Source organism: Schistosoma mansoni, chromosome W (genome assembly GCF_000237925.1).
Source record: "Schistosoma mansoni strain Puerto Rico chromosome W, complete genome".
Lineage (NCBI taxonomy): Eukaryota > Metazoa > Platyhelminthes > Trematoda > Strigeidida > Schistosomatidae > Schistosoma > Schistosoma mansoni.
In genome coordinates, this window is record NC_031502.1 from 15,803,594 (window position 1) to 15,827,034 (window position 23,441).

At 36.2% G+C, this 23,441-nt stretch overlaps 2 protein-coding genes across 2 annotated transcripts; both read right to left on the minus strand.

Annotated features, from left to right (window-relative positions):
* Positions 1–665: 665 nt before the first annotated feature.
* Smp_142160 (hypothetical protein) lies at positions 666–5,564 on the minus strand (the record flags this gene model as incomplete). The annotated part of the gene is made up of 2 exons (XM_018788735.1): positions 666–1,110; positions 5,549–5,564. 2 exons carry the CDS (start codon positions 5,562–5,564, stop codon positions 875–877), a joined length of 252 nt encoding a protein of 83 aa, XP_018654248.1. The 3' UTR covers positions 666–874.
* An 849-nt stretch (positions 5,565–6,413) lies between these two features.
* On the minus strand, positions 6,414–23,228 carry Smp_142170 (putative trithorax protein ash2; the record flags this gene model as incomplete). Its single annotated transcript, XM_018788736.1, has 9 exons — positions 6,414–6,533; positions 6,917–7,078; positions 14,660–14,752; positions 15,457–15,809; positions 17,045–17,212; positions 18,332–18,474; positions 19,743–20,028; positions 22,822–23,096; positions 23,140–23,228. The coding sequence occupies 9 exons, from the start codon at positions 23,226–23,228 to the stop codon at positions 6,414–6,416; spliced, it is 1,689 nt and encodes a 562-aa protein (XP_018654249.1).
* Between the last annotated feature and the right edge of the window lie 213 nt (positions 23,229–23,441).

Below are 23,441 nucleotides of genomic sequence, written 5' to 3' on the forward strand. Positions count from 1 at the left end.
AACTTTTAACAAGATCACTAAAAAGACTACAATTTCAAAGCATTAAGTGCTCTCTGAATAGTAAACATGACGTTTTAGCCGTCGATATGACATATTTCTAAAGCTGAAGGGGAATCGTTTAATATACAAGCTGAATTTCACTTCGCCAAACAAAATTTTGTCTGATGATTCAATGCTATAATTTTTTAATAGATCATTCAAAAATAAATGGGTCGCAATCCTAAATTTCTGGATGGTACTAATAAACCTAACAACACTTAAGATGAAACGAAATGTGCTATGTCGATACAGAACCTGAGGACCACATAAACAAGACATTTTGTTTTTCAGGCTGAAACTGGTAAAGAGGTTCAATATTCGTTAGGTAGACTTTTTAAAATACGTCACAAAATTAAATGCATATTTTGGGCAGTTAATCGGTAGCATAGAGTTGTGGAACCAGATTATAAGTAAACAGTCAGTTAAGACTCACTTAACCTTTTGCAATTAAAAAAAATCTGGATTGTGTTTTACGATTATTCGCGGTCTTAGTACAGCTTATAAAATGGCAAATAATTATGTATGTAAATGTTGTTTCGTAAAACTATTTCTTGAATATAAACATAGGCTACCCTTGTTCAGTGCCACGCACTCAAACTTTGCTCCGATAATCAAAAAGACGGTTTAATATCGCTCATTTAAGTTATATTCAATGAAACACAAAATTCTAATATTCCATAGACTTCATGCATTCAAACCAGTAGTTTTGTTAATTTATTACATCTTTAGATATAAAGAGTAAGTGGAATACATTACATTATGATAAGAACTGAAAAATTTTAATGCCTTTAGTTCTCTCGTGTTTTTTCTTCAATTTCATAACTGCTTTATATTATTAGTCATCGTAACCAGTATAATAACCTCGGAAATTATCATCATTGTAATAGTTATATAGATCATGATTATACCATGGAAATGCTTCACGATTCATTGAACGCTTACCCAAACGTGTATCCCATAAATAATTACGTTTCATCATATGACGTCTGATGGGAGCAAATTTGGTAGATTGTTCCTTTGACGAGGCGAAATTATCATCGGTAGCATCGATATGCTGAACAGACGTGAAGGCTATAAAACAGATTAATACCAACACGTAGTGATGAAACATGATTTTGTTCGGCTATTAAGCGTGAAAGTGTATCCAACTTATGAAGATAAGCTGACAAACTGGATGTTATTTATTTGTATGGATAATTTAATGTGCAAATGAATTGGAGATTATCTTTCAAGGTATAAATAGACTGGATAACGAAGCAGAGCATCCCATTAAGTATTAAAATTATAACAGAAAACCAATCAGAATATGAGATAAAAAACATCAAAAAGGGAAAACTTGTGTTTATGATTGGCTTGTTAATTATGGACCAATTGGAATGAAGGTAAAGCGGTAAACTCCATGAGATTCTATTCATTGGGTGATGTTAGGACAAACTACTCAAAAATGATATGAAAGTTTTCCTATTTGGGAAATTTCAACATTTTCAACTTGAAATACCTAAAATTATTAATGGTCTACTTACCAAACTTAGAAACTTGCATAGAAACTTTATAATGTTCGATTTGCAGTTACAGAATATGTAGGGACAAAAGCTATGGTATCGCGTAGCCGAAAGCAAACCAACACTCAGGGTGGTCTCCTTTTTTATTGACGGCCAAATTGAATTACCTATAGAAAAACCTCCAAAATCTCACAGCTACTAACAAGAATTTCGACTTCTCTACAGAGTTACATAGTACTACTAAGTTTTGATTAAATTAAAAGTACAAAACTATCTAAACAAGAGGTAATAAAAGTATGATGGATCAGTAAAATGTAAAGTCCAACTGTAAAAAACGGCAGTTGTATTCTATGATACTAAAATTTATTCAGAATTTCACCGGTGAATGATAGTTAAGCATCATATCTTGATATTTATTTATTTGAACAAATAAACATTGGTACAAGGGTGCACCAAATACATATGCGCCACACAATAACAATGAGGTTGTGAAAAAATAGAGAATGCTAAGTGCGTATAATAAAAAATAAGAACAACGATAAACATAAATTAGTGTATGAGAGCAAAGTAATAGTCATAACAGGAGAAACAGTTCGGTTAGGAAAAATACAACTAGAAAGAATTCTTTCAGTTCGAGAGGTTACGTTCACTTTCATGAAGAAAGTAAAAGAGTTACAGCAAGATCGCCACTGGCTTCCATTCTGAGCCATATCTGATAACATTTCTAGCCACTATGTTGCACCATCTCTAAGACCCCAACCAGTAATCCGTGAAAGACCAACAGAAGCCAGTCCTATACATCCTTCTTCCATATCACGACACCATATCATACATGCACTGACCACCTCTCCGCCTTTTCCAACCAGTCCCAGCATCGGCAAACAATGTACGACGTGGAATTCGCTGGGAGGACATTCGTAAGACATGTTCAAGCCACCGAAGTCGATGTTTCAAGATAGTGACACCAATAGAAGTATAGTTGCTGTGCCCGAACACGCGATGCCAGACTTCTGCATTACTAACATAGTGTTGTCACTGGATGTCAGCAATCCTTCGGAAACAACAATGATCAAACACAGGGAGTCGTCTAACATCCTCAACTCGGAGAGACCATGTCTCATAAGCATACAGCCAAACTGCTCTCACCGATGCGTTATAGCTCCTACCTTTCTTAGCCAGACTAACATCACGAAGGCGCCAAAGATAGCCTAGATTGGCATTAGCCGCTCTGGCTTTCATTATACGCCTACTGGTCTCATTACTGACGCGACTACCAGCACTTACGTAGCTACCCAGATACGCGAGCTTCTCAATCGCTTCTATTCCCTCAATACCCAGGGCGAATGAAGGTTCAGGGTCCTGTTAGTCTTGTAAGAGTACTTTGCACTTCGAAGGTGCAAAGCACATACGGACACTAATTACCAACTGATTGAGTGAGGACTGTATGGCTTGGGTATCATCACAATGCAAGAAAATATTCCCATACTCAAGGTCAAGTCTTTTTCCAGACAACAGATCCACATAACCATTACCTCCATCCATCAGAGCTGTGTCTAGAAGGTCATCGATGGCAAAGCTGAAGAGGAATGTTGAGATTGGGCAGCCCTGCCTAACCCCACTGCTTGAATGGAACAATAGGGAAAGTTGGTCGTATGCCCTCACTCTACCTGAGGTGCTTGTATGTAGGGCTTCTATGTTTTATAAGCTTCCCAGGCACACTCTTCTTCAATAGACCATCTCAGAGAACAGTCCTGTCCAACGAATCGAAGGTGGCCGTGATATAAAGAAACACCACGATTGTTGGCGTGTAATAAGTATGGAGGTATTCTAGCACTTGGAAGAGGGGGGATATATGATCAATACATCCTCGCCTAGAATGGAAATCAGCCTGTCCTCGGAAGTCGATCTTTCTCAGGTTTTCAACAATCTACGAAGTATGATGGGAGCCAATAGTTTGAACGCGATCGGAAGTAGACATATCCCCTGATAGTTGTTCACATATGACGCGAACGTTTTTTTAAAAATAAGGACGTCGGTAGATGTTATTGATTGGCATCCCGTCATCTTCACAGATTGTTTCACTCACTTCACACTTTTTGCTCTCAGTGACTTGGATGAGTTGAATGAGCTCCCTGCAGTTACTAGATGCAGCTGCTGCTTCCAACACACTAGCATGCAAGCTTTACCAAATTTTATTACGCAAGTCTTTGTTTGTGGTCTTGATATCTTGACATATTCGGAAATGAAAATAATCTGACTAGAAGTATACTCGGCTTATCTGAATATTATTTAGATCTTACATGTTTAATATTTAATACAATAGGAAATAGGTAACAAAATGATATGAATTTGAAAGCGACTATGATTAAGTTTGTCATTAATTAACTAATGATTAGGTTTATTCTGAATCGTTTCAATTACATTTCTCAGTGCTCCTATATGAGGGGATTAATTACACGGTCAGAATGCACAGGTAATACAAAGGAGATTTTAACAAACAGAAGTGATTGACACTTCATAAACACTTGACCAGCAAATATCAATACATAAATGCCAGATAATCCAAACTACAAATTCTAAAGCCTTGAATTTTCTAAAAGAAAACAACTGTTCTACTGAACAAATTATCTCCATAGAGATGCTGCTAAGATGATACTACGAATTCACTATCAAATAATAAATCAATAGTGAAACCAAAGTTTGGTAAAAAGACCAATAACACATCATCTGACTGTCGTATCAATTTATCACTTGCGATTAACGAATATGTTATAACTTGTGGTCTTGTGCCTCCATCAATATATGACGTGACGATACCGCCAATTAGAGAAGTGACTTATCGAACGGACCAATGACACATAAAACTTGTACGAGTAGTCTAGAGTTTTTACCGGTCCTTCTTCCTGACTAGCCCTGCCTGTTAAGTCTAGAACACCAATCTCAGCCTCTGCTATATGAATCCTTATTCTCAAACATACTGGGTTTATATACAAACCAAACAGACCACATCGTACCATAAAATAGAAAATAACATATGTACAAGACCTAGCCCAAAGTGGTTGTGGATGTGGGAGATAGTAATTGATAGACTGTGTATAACTCAAGAACGTTAAATGGTATAATAGTTCATAGGTCAAAATAAAGCTTATAATAAGAGGAACACGAATATGAATAGTTTAGTTACCTAACATGAATACGATAAAAATATATGTATAGTATTGGTCCATTAATAGTTTTCAAAAGCCACCATCCATGATTCTCGTCGGGATATAACAGGATGCCGCCAAATAATTTTTCAAAATGTAACAACTGGTACATACGAAATGACAGGATAAGGATTTCATTCTGTCAATTGATTAGTTGCGTCTATATAGAAGTTAATGGGCACATTTTCGACTGAAGTCAAATGACACATATAATTACATAAACGACATTTTTCCTTTTATAGATACATCTTGTATTGGTTGTTTGTATCTTCCCATTGATGTTTAGGACTGCAATTGATCAGTCTCTTATTTTATAGGTACTAATAGTGAGGTTAGATTTTATGATGCCTTTATTGTCCACCAGTATGTTAAGCAAGACTCGCAATACTAATTGATTATAATGCTAATAATTCATACAAAATTTGTATAAGTAACCACTGCGTAGCTATAATGGCAGCAACAAGGCTTTGCATATGAGGATGAGATGATGAAAAAGCTCGATTCGAAAACTTAGGGGATTGTCTATTTATCCTAATGGAGTATAGGGAAATCAGGGAGACGTTTAAAAAAAAATGAGGCCGAAAAATTCATCACGAAGTTGACAAGGTCCGCAAATAAACTGAAGTAACAATCGAGTGCAGGGATTTGTAAATATATGATACAAATCAGGTGTTTTTAGTTGTTAAGAATCTAATAATAAATGAGACGAATTCCTTGAGATTTCTATAAACACGAAAACATGAACGCTAACCTGAAAAACTGAAAACTGGAAAACAAAGTCGAAATATTTGCCATTACTACCTGTGATCTTCACCATAATAGGTTTTTTTAGACTGGAATTAGTAACACTTAGAAAGTTACGGGGATTACTAATTTTGGAGCAAGAAAAGAAACTTAAAGCAATTAGTCCCTTTGATAAATTTCGATAGTGTAATAAGAAGACGAAGATAATCTTTGTCACTTTATTACACTATCGAAAAAAAGAAACGTAAAAATCTATATTCTTGAACATAAAATATCTATCATTCAATATTCAAGGGATTCAGATACTTCCACATTATTAAAATTCCCTTAACTATCATTAATATTCTAAACCCATATACGCTTGTCATCTAACAAGAAAGCATTTTTTAGTTTGTATTCTTTTATTTGAAGGAACGACATAAATGGTACATAAATATAAATTTATTACTGTTTACTTTGAAAAAAGAAGACACAGAAATGGAGAAAAATGAAAAATCAACACCATAATGGGTGATAACCACCATCAGACAACATTACAAACAGATACAAAATTCACAAGTACTCTCTTTTTCCTAAGCACATACATAGACGTGTATAGTGAATAGAAAGATATAGAAACATCATAGAGAACCGAATCAATAATGATACCTAATAAAATGAACCCATAGATAAATATACAGAGTATGAAAATATAAAAACTCTATGAACAAGATGCATTTAAAAAATTTCAGAATGAGTACAATAATTAAGCTTGCATAGTTCAGTTTGCAATAATCAGACAGAAAACAGGTTCAATGAATGAATACAAGTTGACCAAAAAGAGATGAGGATGTAGAGTTAGTAGAAGGAAAATTAACTTATTGACACTTACAAATGAGTTTAAGATAGAACTTAAATCTTCATAATTTTTGAAAACCTTTGGTTAATTAAATTGTGGAGTACATGATTTGATTGTACGCTCAATGAATCCATCTTTTTCTACTAAACAGATCATATCTGCCACAGTTTGTTCAACAGCAGCGCTTATAACACGAGAAGACATCTGGAAAAACAAGAGAAAACTAGTAATTACAAAAACAAGTAGACAATGAAAAATTATAAAGAGGTCCTAGAAAGTTAAATCAATCAATAAAGCATTAAATCTTTAGTGACAGACAAATCTTGAAGTAGAACCATAGGAAAAAGGAAAGGGAAAATAGATGGGACCAATCATGTAAAATTATGCATTGTAGATTGGTAACTAACTATTTTCTTAATAGCGAGAATGGGTGGATAGAAGCTTTGTGTGATTGTCTAGAAGTGAGCCAGTGATACCAGATGAAGATCAACTCAGTCTTAATACTAAACTTTCAGAGTTCGACATTGAAGAAGTCTATGATCTTTTTTTCGACGCTATCAAATAAATGATTTTCGCAAAGCACTTACCGGTTCCCAGTCTGTTATGTCACTTGGAGGATATTTAAAGTATGGACCGAAATTGACAGAAACAGTAGCAGATTTATATATTGATATTGCCGGATAATAAGCGCCTGCATAGATATTCGTAAAAGCTGCTCCCATACATTTACCATTGTGGTAGAAAGTAATCTGAAAATATATTAAAAACTAAGGATAAATTATATGTAAGAAGTGTACACCTAGACACACACATTATTCCCCGAAATCAGATTATACGGTTCCTAAAATTCAGATAGCTAAATATTTACTTATTATTACGTCAAACGCTTCTAACCCAGAACGTGTGAATAAAAACCCTGTTTGTATTCAACTTATATTACAGCATCACTGTGTAAGAATATGTATAATTTAAGTAAAACACTTCGTAATAAGAGAATTTAGTTACGACTCGATCGAAAAATGTATATGTTCGCTGGAATTCAGGTAAACGATGGTCGATAATCCCACAGATTATCAGGACCAATCAACATAGGACAAATGAACCCAACAAAAGTGGCCTTGGGAAAGAAATTAATTACCCCACCAAATTACAAGAACTGTGATGTAATATATTAAACAGATAGTTCAGTTACAAGACTAAAGTCTAAATCTTGAATTTATGGTCATAACGTGTACATTTATCTTATTGCAGAATAGGAAATAAAATATAATTTAAATATACGAACTTGACAAGAAACAAATACAATTGCGTATAAAATTTATGACACCAATATGAACAGTTTAATTTTCAAAACCTGTCAGTGTATGATAAAAGAGAAGGAAAAATAATTAAACTCTCCACCCGTTTTTATTTTTTCTACTTAATGAAACGATACTAATTGTGATCCGTAAAAGCAACCAGCTGGATAAAAGATACAACGGATTTAGACATTTACAAAAAAAAGAAAATTATTCTAAGGAGGACAGAAAGAAAGAAAAGATTGAACCTTTTTATGCATTTCATGGAGTGAAAAGAGATCCAATCAGTTGTGGTAGTGGATTGTTAAAGAAAACTGAGAACAACAGCAACAAGAAATTAATCCTTTCGAGAAAATATTGGATGTGCGATTATTAACGGACGCAGAGATGAAATTTTGTAGAATCACTATTTGTCTAGTAAAACATATTGTCACACAAAAAACGATTATTAAACACATATGTTCTATAATTATCACATGAAATATCAGGGAGGGATGAATCATATACAACCTAGACATGGAGACGACAACAGTAATGACAAAATTCATGGTGGCAAGTAATGGTAGCGAAATTTAATCAACAAGCATAATCGTTTTACTAACACTATTTATTCTTATGTTTTTTTTTGAAAAATAACGAATAACCTAACAATAAAGTAGTTAATATAATAATTAAACAAGAAAATCTAACATACGAAAAAGAATGAGTCAACGTGGATATTGTCAAAAATCTAGTAGTTGATATAATGAAAACTTTACCACTGAATGATCTTAAAATGAAGAAAAAACAATCGTATTACTGACCTAAATTGTTTAGGGTTCCCAATTACCTACAACTTACAGAAGTAATGAAAGGAGGACTGAAAGATAAAACCCCAAATAGCGCTAAAATATGTCCGTTTAAACACGCCTTCTTTTGGTTTCATCTATTTGCCCATGATAAGATATTTTAACATTTTTTAAACATACTTTTAGATTGCACAGATGTTATTTGACTAGAATGTGTAAATTGAATACAAATACACAAACGCTACCAAATAAATACAACGCTTCTAAGCTACCGAAAAGACGATAAAATCCTCTACGTATTCGATCATAATAACTTAGTAGTATGTTGTCACGTCTATACACATCAAGAAGTAATACGAGAATCAGAAAGCAACGATAAATATAAAACGAGCAAACAAGAGTCTATCTCACTTTTGAAGTACGACTATACTGTGTTGACTTTAGTTTAACATTTGAAGGAAACTAATGCATATTACCTATAAGAGTACCTGCAATTAAAAATGGTTAATATTAGTTAATTCATAAGAGGGCAAGTTTTACACACTTTCCATAAATGTTCCCGTCGACCAATTATGTAAGTCGTAGTAGATATTGTCACTACAGGTTAATTTAAAAAAGTCCTAGTGGAAAATTTCTATGGTTTATGGGTTTTTCTTATCTATATCTTATTTTAATTAACCACGTTGAACACTTTATCACACAGTATGAATGCTTGAGTGGTTTTTAATCGTCAATGTAACCAAGTTGAATGTCTTGTGTGGGCTACTCTGATCACTCATTCGAAAACAATTAATGTATCCTCATTAACGAGACGGAAAATTCAGTCTACTTTCTGCTTAACAGTATATATTGTTCCCCAATGGCCAATTCACTGTCAAAATATAACCAAGTCCCGAGACTGAAGTAAGAAATACAGATCTATTTCAGAGTTTACACTGACTAGATCAGGTTAGATATTAAATATTCTAGGGTATATAGAAATAAATTTATAGTCATTTAATTAAATAATTTTGATATGATATTTGCACCGTTACTGTACATAATCCATAACTATTTGATACCTTGGCAGTAAGTTGACGAGTCTGCAGCATACTCCAAACTCCTTCATAGTAACAGTTACTTATTTTTATTTATAAAATTATGATAACAATATCTGGGATACCGTAAAATGAGATTAAAACTGTCACCTTTCACTGAAATAGGAATCTATCCTATTAGATTTCACAGATTTATCGATGTCTAACTGAATTTGGTAGACAAAATGTTTTCGAAAAAACTAAGTGTGAGGATGGTCCACAGGTGAAGTCGGGGAGGCTCTAGGAAGCCCAGAAGGAGCCCAACATGTTCCATCCAATCAGCTTTTCGAAGAATATTCCAGAATTGCCACGTGGAGCTTCCCTATTGGACAATGCTGGTAACTCCCTGTCTGCGGATTGGATAACTATAATGATGATTTCGTTTCTACTAAAAACTATAAATACCTGATAATTTTGTACCATATTCGACACTGTCTGGAATAACATTTCTTCTACTAGTCTTCTGTCTTTTGATTCGTGACTTGGGAGGGTTCCAGCGTTCGACTGCTCAAGTATTGTGCGATAGACTAAGAATTCTAAGTTCGAGATACAACAACTGGCGACGGGGTTAGCTTATCAAAATGTCATTTACCTTTGAACAATTTGAAGCCTTGCTGGAGCGTCAAGAGAAACGATTTGAGCAGTTCCAGGTTCGTATCATAGAGACTTTAACGCAGAAATTGAACCTAAGTCAAACTGGTGCTACAGATGATGCTTCCAAATCTAATGTCGACCATATTATTAATTCTATCCATGAGTTTAATTTCGATGGTTCGGCTGGTATTACTTTCGAAACCTGGTTCAAGAAATACGAAGATTTATTCAAGGTCGACCTCAGAAAATTTGATGACGCCGCCAAGGTCAGAATACTCTTAAGAAAACTTGGCACAGTTGAACATGAACGCTACAGTAATTTCATTCTTCCAAAGAACCCAAGAGATTTTACTTTTGAAGAAACCATTGAGATTCTGTCACAAATCTTTGCTGAACAGTCGTCCTTATTCAATATTCGTTATCAATGTCTGAAGATAACAAAAGCAGCTGATGATGACTGGGTGAAGCATGCAGGTTTAGTAAATCGTGAGTGTGAACGCTTCAAATTATCAACTATGACAGAAGATCAGTTTAAATGTCTCGTATTCGTGTGTAGCCTTCAATCTTCCGGAGATGCTGATATCAGAACCAGAATTTTGAGTAAAATTGAACAGTGTCCAAACATAACACTACAAGAAGTTACTACAGAGTGCCAAAGACTGGTAAACTTGAAACACGATACTTACATGGTCGAAAATAATAACCGTTTGTCACATGTTCATGCTGTAAGCGAAAAGAAAGAATTCTGCCCAAGAAATATGTCGCTCACAGACAACCAGCCCCCATCTCCATGCTGGTCATGTGGAGGTTGGCACTATCAGAGGTTTTGCCCATTTAAAGAACATCGTTGCAGTAAATGTCATCGAAAGGGGCATAAAGAAACAAACTGCAGAAGAAGAATCCAGAAACGACATTTTGCAAAACCTTACTTCAAGAAATACAGGTCTGGCGCATTAACGAAAAGAATATTGGTATCACATAACATAGCACGAAGTTGCCGCCAAAGAAAGTACGTAACCTTGAATATTAATAAACGCCGTACTCGACTTCAGCTTGATACAGCTTCTGATATTACTTTAATAAGTCCAGAAACTTGGAGGAAGATTGGGCGACCAACAGTGCATCGAACAACACAACTAGCGCACAGTGCATCTGGAGGAAAGTTAAATATTGTTGGAGAAATACCTTGCATTGTGTCTAAAGGTGCGGTTACGACAAATGCAACCATTTACATTACGAAGAACCCAGGACTAGACTTATTGGGACTAGATCTAATAGAAACACTTAAGCTAGCAGATCATTCTATTAATAGCATCTGCAGACGAGTGACTACTGACAACTCCTCAAGGTGTAACCAGAAAAGTACCGTGCTGCGAAGACATCACAACGTTTTTAAAGAAGAATTGGGAGAATGTACGAAGGCCAAAGCCTTGTTAATCCTCAAACCTGGTGCTACTCCCGTTTTTCGACCCAAAAGACCTGTGCCCTACGCAGCGCTACCGATTGTTGAACAAGAATTAGAACGACTGCAAAAAAGTGGAATTATAGAACCAGTGAACTTTTCTGATTGGGCAGCCCCAATAGTAATTGTTAAAAAGCCTGATGGAAGTATTCGATTATGTGCAGACTATTCCACTGGATTAAATGACGCACTTGAAGCTCATCAGTACCCCTTACCATTACCAGAAGACTTATTTGCGAAACTTAACGGGGGTAAGTATTTTGCAAAACTAGACCTATCAGAAGCATATTTACAGATTCCAGTAGCGGAAGAGTGCAAACATTACTTGACAATAAACACTCATAAAGGGTTGTTTCGATATAATAGACTTCCGTTTGGAGTAAAGACTGCCCCTTCAATCTTTCAACAAGTTATGGATACTATGCTACAAGATATTCCTGGTACTGCGGCCTATCTTGACGACATACTAATCATGGGTACAGACTATGCTGACCTGGAGGAGAAGGTAGATATGGTTCTCAGACGCATAGCAGATTTTGGGTTCACATTACGTGCTGAAAAATGTGATTTCTACATGGAACAAGTCCGCTATTTGGGATTCATAATTGATAAAAACGGAAGAAAACCTGATCCTGAAAACGTCGAGGCTATCAAGTCCATGCCTCCACCAACTGATGTGTCAACTTTACGCTCTTTCTTGGGAATGGTTAGTCATTATGGAGTTTTTCTTCCAGAACTGCATCGCCTTCGTGCTCCTCTTAATGGGTTGCTGAAAAAAGATACCAAATGGTTCTGGTCATCTGAGTGCCAAGAAGCTTTCGTAAAACTAAAACAGCTCCTGTCATCAAACCTTCTACTCACACACTATGATCCAGATCTTCCCATTATAGTCGCAGCAGATGCGTCCAACTACGGAATCGGCGCAGTGATCTCACATACCTACCCAGACGGGTCTGAGAAGGCAATCGCCCACGCTGCACGGTCGCTGACTATGACAGAAAGAAACTATAGTCAGATAGAAAAAGAGGCCCTCTCTATTATATTCGCTGTAAAGAAGTTCCACAAGATGCTATTTGGTAGACAATTTACCTTACTAACAGACCATAAACCGCTGCTGACAATTTCTGGATCGAAAAAAGGTATACCTGTATATACAGCAAACCGTCTACAGAGATGGGCAACTACACTGCTGGGCTATGATTTCAAGATAAAGTACCAACCAACAACGGATTTTGGACAGGCAGATGCCCTTTCAAGACTAATTAGTTCCCGTACAAAACAAGAAGAGGAGGTGCTCGTGGCTGCCGTAGATGTTGAGGCCGAGGTTCACACAGTATTAGCAGACGCAGTTTCCGGACTTCCAGTCACATTCGAAGCTATTAAAGGAGCTAGTGAGAAAGATAACATGTTGAAGTTTGTTCGCCGCTGCATACTCAACAAGTGGCCTTCGTCTAGACTACATGGAGAACTCTTGCAATTTTTCCGTCGACGAGATTCATTGACAGTTGTAGATTCCTGCATCATGTTTGGCCACCGTATCGTTATCCCCAGAAATCTTCGAAACCAAGTCCTTGAGCAGTTCCACAGCGGACACCCGGGGATAAGTAAAATGAAGTCGTTAGCTCGAAGCTACGCATACTGGCCATCAATGGACCATGATATAGAGCAAAAGTGTCGCAGTTGTTCGTCCTGTTTAGAGGCCGCAAAGAACCCAAATAAAGCTGAACCGCAACCATGGCCAAAACCAGACGGTCCCTGGCAAAGAACACACGCTGATTTTGCCGGCCCAATACAAGGCGGGAATTACTTGGTTGTTGTCGACGCCTTCACAAAATGGCCAGAAGTATACGACATGCCGAAAATGACGTCAGAGAGTACTATAAGAAAATTGACAGGTTTGTTCGCTTGTTTTGGGGTTCCCGAGATCTTAGTGACTGACAACGGCACCCAGTTCATGTCATCTGTCTTAAAACGGTTTTGCATTGAAAATGGAATATCACATATACAGTCTCCCCCGTACCATCCTCAGTCGAATGGCCAAGCAGAAAGATTCGTGGATACTATAAAACGAGCTCTAGTCAAAGGGGGAGGAGAGACCATCCCAGAACAAGTAATCAGCAAGTTCCTTATGTCTTACAGAGTTACCCCCAATCCGGCAGTACCCGAAGGTAAGTCACCAGCCGAGTGTATGTTCGGAAGGAAAATTCGAACGGTCTTTAGCAGTATGTTGCCACCTAGAAAGACAAGTAAACCCACGAATGGAAACCATATGGTCACTCGTAGCTCCAAGGTAGGTGAAAGGGTACTCGTTAAATCGTATCAAGGTGAAAGAAGGTGGGAACCAGGTATTATAGAACGTCGAATTGGAAGTGTATTGTATCTAATCCGAAGAAATGTCGGAACTTGTATAAGACACATCAATCAAATTCGAAGGGATGGCAGAAAATTGATGCCACAAAGCCGGCTCCCATTTCATTTGCTCATGGATTCATCTCCAAAAAGCACTCAGGCGCGCGAAGGTAGAAAAGATAAAAGACGCAAGAGCAAAGCGACACAACCTTCGAGAGTAATGAGTCGCAAGAGAATCACGGTAACTCAATTCCAGGTGGATCCGAGGAAAAGGTCTTATACAACAGACTTTAAAGGGGGGAGGTGTGAGGATGGTCCACAGGTGAAGTCGGGGAGGCTCTAGGAAGCCCAGAAGGAGCCCAACATGTTCCATCCAATCAGCTTTTCGAAGAATATTCCAGAATTGCCACGTGGAGCTTCCCTATTGGACAATGCTGATAACTCCGTCTGCGGATTGGATAACTATAATGATGATTTCGTTTCTACTAAAAACTATAAATACCTGATAATTTTGTACCATATTCGACACTGTCTGGAATAACATTTCTTCTACTAGTCTTCTGTCTTTTGATTCGTGACTTGGGAGGGTTCCAGCGTTCGACTGCTCAAGTATTGTGCGGTAGACTAAGAATTCTAAGTTCGAGATACAACACTAAGATATTTATATACAACAGGTCACAACGTCGCAAATCTGAAGAAAATTCGAAATACTGACATTTATCATAATAATCAAAAATAAATTAATAAAACACTTCTTACTCACCTTACTACCAGGCAACGGATGAAGTAATTTTTCCACTTTTGTCGGTTCATCCTTCTCCTCAAAGTAAAAAGAATTTCGAAATCTGATGAGGGGCTAGTAGAGAAAAACAAGAGCCGAAAATCACGTGACATTTATTGAAGTCAATAATTTCGTAAACACAGTTATACGATATAATACTTATATGAAATTTCATTCTTTATCTAACCAGATTATTTAAATGGAACAGAGAATAAACCATGTAAGTAATTAAATACATCAAAAGAAATATGCGCACACGAAAATAGCAAGCTTTAAAACTTATATCTTAATTGAAATTCAGAAATGGTTAGGGGGTGAAATATCATAAAGAATTGTAGGTCCTGTATTTGATATTGTAGAGTTAAAAATATACCAATCAATCGTATAAAACGTAGGACCTCCCGCCAATGTCCATCAGCACAAATTTCTATACCTCACATTACTTTCTTTTTTGAAAGTTACTAACCACAGCAAAGCAATTGCTTAATGCTTCCTGGTTAGTGATGGTTATCCGGAGAGTGATAAAAATACATAAACTGATAAAATTCACGTAGACGGCACCTACAAACAAACTCATTTCATACATTTATTCCACCTGAGTGCTAAACTGTGAATCTTAAAAAGATTTAATGATATATCATTAATAATCAATCGTACATTGAAGCCTTCATATTAGGTTGATCTTCAAATGATACTATGACTCAGTGGCAATACATTGCTAAATTTCAAAAACGTTGAAAAATAATAAAATTCGAATTAAAATCAAAAGATCAGCTTACACGATCTTTATATGTCTCAGGAAGATAATTAGAAGTAGAAAATAAAGTCTTGTATTTATTCGGATTCTGTCCATTAGATGTATTGTTCAGGTTGGATTTAATGTCGCCAGCCACAGATGAGAAAGAATTCGCTTGGGGCGTTTTAAACAGTCCAGAAGACTCTGCACATTGATTCTCTAACGACGTGAAAGGACCAGTAGTTGAAGGTAAATGAATCATACATCCAATAATATCATCTTTTTTATAACCTTCATCAACGTAATGTTTTCCCCGTGACTCATGAAATGCGGTGCCAAGACGTGAACGCCAAGAATAACTAAACTTATCATAACCACAAGGTGCTTGTAAGTTACCTGTAGTTATAAAGATGATAATAAAGGTAATTAACTGCAGAAAATGGTACGTAAATATAAATACCAATCATCAATAATACAACTAGCCTGAAATATAATTATTCAATAAATGCTAAATGATCAAAACTAATAAGCTAAAAAGCTTCAAATGTCCATCAAAATATAAATCGAGTACAAAACAGAATGGAATATTTAAGTGGCTAAACATAGTGGAAGTATTATTATGAATAAGTATATCGATAAAAAGTGTACAGTGGTATACGAAAGTTTTAATTGTGTCATGCTATTTAAAGACCCAATAGTAAAATATTTAGGATAATAAAATATACGGTTATTTATCAAGCGTATTTAACGTAATTCAGGTAGCTTAGACATAGAAACTTTGGTGAATAAAAAACCTGAAACTATTCTGGAAAATGTGAAACCACTTTTTAATAACCTTTAAACGAATGAAACAAATAAAGGCATTTTTCGAATACTTTCGTACGATGAAATCGTTGTGTACATTGTAATGTTTCTGCACCTCTTTGATCCAATGATACCCAACAAACTTCTGTTTGGTCATCAACTCCAAAATACTGTCTTCACTGTACGGAGATACTGCGTAAGTAAATATAAAGCTGAGAATCGTATATTTAACGAAACTGGATATTACGACTCAATATATGTAGCAATTTTTGAAGGTTAACTTTTGCGGTTTGGATATGTCTTGCTGATTCGGTCCTAGTGACTTCTATACCGAAGTGATGTTTGAAAAAATGGGCGTAAATGAGAACAACACTGTCTTGATATACACAATAATATCCTAGACGTGATAAATGATTTAACTCTGACAGAACCGTTTAATCCAAAAAATATTGGCAACCAATAATACATTAATCCTGACATTCAGTCAGATAACATATACTTGATTGGGTTTTGAAAGCACACATTAAAACGTTTATTAGAATAACAGAAGAATAAATCATCAGTAACACAAGTCTGGAATTTTCGTTTTAACGTCATGTTATTCACTTGCTTTACACTTGATCCAGTGAAGTGAATATATACTTGCATACTGCAACAACTCAACTGTATACAATATTTGAGGTATAAGTTGGCATTTGGTTAACAATATGGAAGTGTATGAAGATAGAAGTTCATTACTTGTATCATTGAACTAACGTCCCAATTTACTTATGTTTTTGAGAAACTGACCATTTATCATCAAACATGATAGATATTCGACAACTCACCATACATTTGAGACCAACCGATTCTAGTTGCAGAACCTTCTGGTTGCTCTGTGATAGTTGCTTCGAAATACCAAGTACCGGAATTAACGCTATGAGTGGCACGGACCATACAATAACCCTTCTCACCAGTAACTGACAACTGAGATTCGTGAACTTTCAAGTGATTTGCTATGACGAGGGCAAACAAAGTACATAATAAAACTTAGTCAGTTCAATGTATAGATAATTTCTATTTACCTGCACTATTTATGAAATAACTCGTCCCAAGGCAAAATAGCGTTTGAATGTCACGCTTGTTTTTTCATGTTGATAAGACGAAGGGGAAGACACTTTAATTGTAAAGCCTATTTAATCTTTTCGGATGAGAGTGAATAATAAGGAAATGATATTATTGATATTATGATATTACGACTTACTACGATTTGTTTTCCTTCGATTTCGAGTCTTATAAATAAGTATTAATATAGAATTATGCTGATAAGTTATCAGATATATTGATGAGAATTCGCAACAGCTTGATAGGCATTTCAATTATACATATCTACATCTTTGGAATAAGAACACTTAAGTTGTGGATGCTGGCATAATTTAAGAACTTTTCAACAGAAAAATGTATTCAGTGAACGAAAGCAAAAGAAAAGTTGGTTAGGCATATAATACCTTTTCAGACTTGAAAACAATGACATTTGATCAGCTTGCGGAACATAACCAAAATTTCAATAAAGACATATCCTATGAAAACTCGTGAAATTCGAGCGCCACAAGCAATGTACAAAATCTATAAACGCACGTTGTTATACAATGAATTCCTAGTTTTACTTTTGCAATAAAATGTACGTTAAACAGGCCTCTATGTTATATCACGTCTACCGAGGCGGCATTGTTGATGAAATCTTTGGATGGTTAAATTAAGAGATAAAACCAGTCTATGGATTTACTGTGTGCTTATACTATGTAAACTGCTGTAGATGACAGCTCAAAACCTATTTTAGGGGGCGAGATGGACCCATTTTTTGAAAATAAATATATTGTACACTGACTTGTTTCACTCATCTCTAGTATTACACTCAAAGACAAGTGTCAACTTGAACTGAGAAACCATCATTCAGGCTCTATAATGTCCAGTTTTTATACGCCATTCCAAAAATCTAAACAGATTTCAAAAAACCCTGACGATATTTTATGAAAACTACTACAAAAAGAAAAAATTGGAAAACCCAGATCTCATCTGAGAAAAAAATGATCTGAAGAGTTAATTTAAGTATTTTACGATAACATTAGGCTTACCACGATCACTCAAAGATAAAACTACTTGTGAGCATAAAAACACACGATAAAAGAAACCAGGTATGGGTTTCCCAGCTGTAAACTCGCATTCGTCCCACTGCTCCCGACCGGAGGCATGTTTATCCGGTTCCACTAAAATATAACTAAAATTTTTTTAAACCAAACAGTTACGAAATGTACAGTACAGTAGAATATATATATATATATATATATATATATATATATATATCAAACCTGTTCAAACCCCATTATATAAACATGTACTTGATAGATGGGTCGCATTTATGTAAGATATGTGTAAGCTGACTGAGATCGTAAATAAACGAAATCAGATGGTAACTTTTTTTGCATGGCTTTCACTTAATTAAATTGCAGAAAGGTATACAGTGTGATAGCTCATGATGGAAAGTGATTTTATATCACTAATAATTTCACACTAGCTAAATGAATCGTAGACATTTCATTTCCTGAAAAAGCGCTAATATATATATATATATATATTACCCACTAATCCGGGTCTCGTAGACATTTAAATAACCTAAATCTTGATGCGTTGGGATTCGGAAGTGAAATAATAAGATACTGACTTGTAAAAAAAAGCGTCTACACACAGAAATTGTTGTTAGAAGTAAATAAGATGATTCCATGTCCCATAAGAAAGTGCATCAAGATACACTTGGAATAACTGACTATGGGGAATACCTACTGCATCAAAGCTAACAACACTATTGTTTTGTCTTGGCGGAATCAAATAAAATAGTATGCAACTATATATATATATATATATATATATATATATATATATATATATACATCGCATGGCATTTGAGTTCGTAATTAGCTCTTCACACCCTCCTGTAGGCCTGTCCCAACAGTACAAATTTTGCAATACTCAGACATTGATCCTGTTCTCACTTAATTTTGTTACTTTTACTTATTTTTTTAGGTGTTTTGCTTTTATGTTGTTAAGACGTATAGCAACTTTAGGCGACTTACTATGAAGTCAAATCGTACGTTGGTCTAGTCGTTTTGCTACTTGTGGAGACGAAAGGTTGAACACTAACTTAAGAATTAATTGGTGCTTTCTGTAAATAGCGAGTTAAGTGAAGAAGTAGTGACAACAAAATATGAGAACTTCTGAGTAATAAAAGATATATGATAAAGTTTTGGAACTAAGCATCCAATAGATACTACAGGGCGACTATTTCAATACACTGGAGATTATTGCCGTCTACAAAAAGTCAATGTTCTACCTTAGTAATTAAATTTGCACCTAAAAGAACTTCATGAGAAGTATATTTTCCATAATAAGTCTTGAATGCTTTAATTGTAAAATGTAGAACAGTGGTAAGTTTTTTCAAATTTTAACTACAAACGAACGTTGAGCGTAAATCCAGAACAATAAACTTACCGATAACCTTCCTTATTTAGTGCATGATCAATCGGGAAGCCCAAAGAATTTAACTTTGCACGTCCTTCATCAGAACCTGAAGTTCCACTTAAGGGTGTGGTTCCACCAAGAACAGATGCCGAAGTGGCTCGACGAGTTGAACGAACAAGACCACTGGATAATCCGTTATTTACATCTCCATTTGACGAAGTAGCAGTTCTAGTCCCAGGGAACCCTGGGACATCAGCACTAGTCACAGCACCAAGTGCTGCACTTTCTGATGATCCACTTGGAACAGTAGATATCACTGAAGAACCATTGTAAAAGTTCCCCATTCCAACAGATAACCCACTGCCAGGAGATTTGCGTTTACGCCAAACAGGCACATCTATGCCATCGGCTTCATTGGTGAAAGGCAACTGATTATTAGAGGAGGTAAGAGTTGATGATTGATCAGCTGTATCAGAAACGGAACCTGATATAGATGGTTGGGTCTGTGACACACTGTTTGGTATGTTAGCGGAAGGAACTCCTAGTTTAGTAATATTTGTCCGAAGTTGACTTGTGAGAGCACGAAATCGATCATAACTTGGACCAATCTTGGTAAGATCCTAAAAACATACAAATGAAACAAATTGATTAAACTGCTAAAGCATAAATTTAGTCTATATATAAACAGCGTTAGTGAATGTATCACTTCTTCCAAAAAGCCTACTTTTATACACGAATAATGTTGATGAGTAAATATTAGGCTTGCAGACTGAATATTCTTAATTTCTCCCAACGAAGATTAGATAGCAAACATTTAAAATATGCTTAAGCTGCTATGACCAAAACAGATGGATCAATTTAAATGAATAAGGATACAGTTTGATAGCGAACTCTGATACATTTTGGGTAAATTACGTACTTAAACGAACAAACTACACTTGTCGGGAGGCTCTAATAATAGCATATATGCATTGGATAAAAGTTTGAGCAGAAATCCCACAAACGCAAGATCTTAGGTAATGACACGACCATTTATTTATTTGAACACAAATATTGGTAGAAGGGGGCACCAGATACATATGCGCCACACAAATCTCATTTGATTTGTGTGAGGGTTGTGATACCTCCCGGGTGCCCAAACCGAAGCGGGTGGTTTTCTTAGGGGGCCACACCCGGAGCCTTCGACTTAAAGATCTGATCCACAAGGCAGTGGAGCATCGTAAGGAGATGCAGTCCCATGGTAGCCGATGACCAACGATTGACTCATACGCCATTTGTTCCCTCAGGATACTGGAGCCCATTTGCACCATTGGTTTGGAATCAGGGTTTTCCAACTCCCCTAGGTAGACTCTCCGTGTCTACCGACCAGGTTAAAGCACCGGACATTCGCTTTTCGTCCTCTCAGTTTCGTGAACAACACCCCCGCCACAAGAAGGCAGTGAGCAGGACTTCCTTGGCAGTGGCTGTACACGCGTGGCCATGTAAGAGCATTTCGAGAGGGAGAGCGTACTCTCCCCACTCTCAGCCGTACCAGGGCATTTCGAGAAAGACCATACGCAGTTTGTTACTCTAAAGTCACAAATCACCAACCAAAGGAAAACATGTAGATTAAAAATAACTGTTTTCCCAATACGGTATGTCTGCAATGAAACCACCCAATGAGTACTCCCGAGTTCAGACGCTACACTTTAAGCACGGGAAATTGGTTGTTGTAGAATTACTAGGCACTTTTGACAACAAATAATGTAAAGCATAAAGCAAATAAAAATTTATTAACTACTTTGAACCATATTGTATGATGGTTAGTAATACTGCTAAAACGAAGTAGCTGATATGGGATTCATACCTACGACCTATCTGTTGAAAGTCAAAAGCCTTTTATCTATATACTGTTCATAATGCATAAAGGTTCTGGTACAATAAGACAATGAAAGAATATGCCATACAAACTTATATGATGTTGTGACGGCAGAGATGAAGATATGATCGATTAGTAGATGAACAAAAACGGTACTCAGTAAAGGATACGAATCTTTCTGAAATATTATCAAGATAAATCTCATTCATGCAGGAAAATTCATTTTATTCATATGAGGAAAGTAGAAGAGAACTAAAAAAGGACGAATATCGACTCCTATTCTGAACAATCTCTGATAGCCACTTCAGTCACCAAACTGAATGATTTATTGAATTCCAACTAAAGGACTACAAGGTACCAATAGACCGCAGTCCTATATAGCCATCTTTTGTTTTAGCACCTCATTCATCAACCGACGGACTCCGTTTTCTTTCACACAGCTACATTCCTGATAAATAATGTGCAATATTGAAGCCATTGGGTGAAGTTTGTAAAAGATGCGCGAGCCACAGATGATATCAACCGAGTAATCATCGCTGAGCGCAAACACAGTCTGACTTCAGAATTACTTGCATGGTGTTACCAATAGATGAAAGTGACTCTTCAAGGTAAACGATGATCAGTCACCATATAGGCCTGTGTTCTTTCCCTAACCATTAACTCATTAGTTTTTTAAAAAGATGATAGCAGCATTCTGGTCACTAAACTCATTGGATCTTCTGATAAATGTATGGAGAACTGTTTCAGCACTCTTGAACTACATCTTGCCCATAACCGTATTTGAGAAAAGTGTGTATAGTGCACTTACTACTAAATGAGTCTAAAACATTTAGTTTTACCATACTGCCGGAAATAGTTGGAATGATGAACTTCGTAAAGTAGGTTATTTCAAGTTATGAATCCATAAGTCACGTCTCCACGATCCGCTAAATGTTTCAAATCTGCCGACAAATCTACGTCACCTACTTAAGAGCAATCACTAAACCTATGAAGGTACAGAGAGGCTTGACCAAACAGAAATTTTGTCAAGCACAATGGATTAAGATAGTTTCGTGGCCATAATGTGACCGAAGTATCAGTAGGTAATTCCGTCAAGAAGTTAAGAAAGCTTCACTGGATAGCACATATATGTCACAATAAATTTTGGATAAGACAGGTACTTACAGTGTTCGACAGGCACACACAAAGACCATCTGAAGTTTCTACGGTCTTGAATACATCACTACTAGTCTGTGGTAATAGATAAACAACCATAACAAACCAAAGTTTTGTGGATATTCGGATACCAAGAATTATTGGACCTTCTGGGTTGTGTTGTAAGTTCTTCCCAGTACTCCTCTAAAAAAGGGATGAGTTCCTTCATTTCCATGAAGTACAAACGCCCTCCATGTTTCAACATTAGGTTGGCAAGTGCTGTTTGACACATAACTGTGAAATTTGCCTGCTTTCTGGAAAATACTTCCTCGCCGATCGGGTTGCATTTCTTACACATGAAATGGTAAGCTGTGAGGAAGGGTAACGCTTTTCTTCAAAAAAGTATTGATTATTTTAATGAAAATATGGACAAACCCTATGTTGAATGCTATACACTCAAGATGGAACCACTTGTAACAAACACTGCATTGAAAATCTGGCCGGCTAAAATCACGTGGTGACATGCTGAAATATTGTTATGTGAATGAAAACCACAAACCAGTAGCACTGGGGGCCAGGAGGTGTCGGTATATTTACAACCACTGACAGCTGAGTATTCTGATCACAGTCCATTTTCTCTGTGTTATCCAAGACCTCAGGTTTGCATTTTGATGCATCTATCACGCTATCGTTAGTCTGTTAAACATTTAGAACTGCAAAATAAGATAGGAAAATAC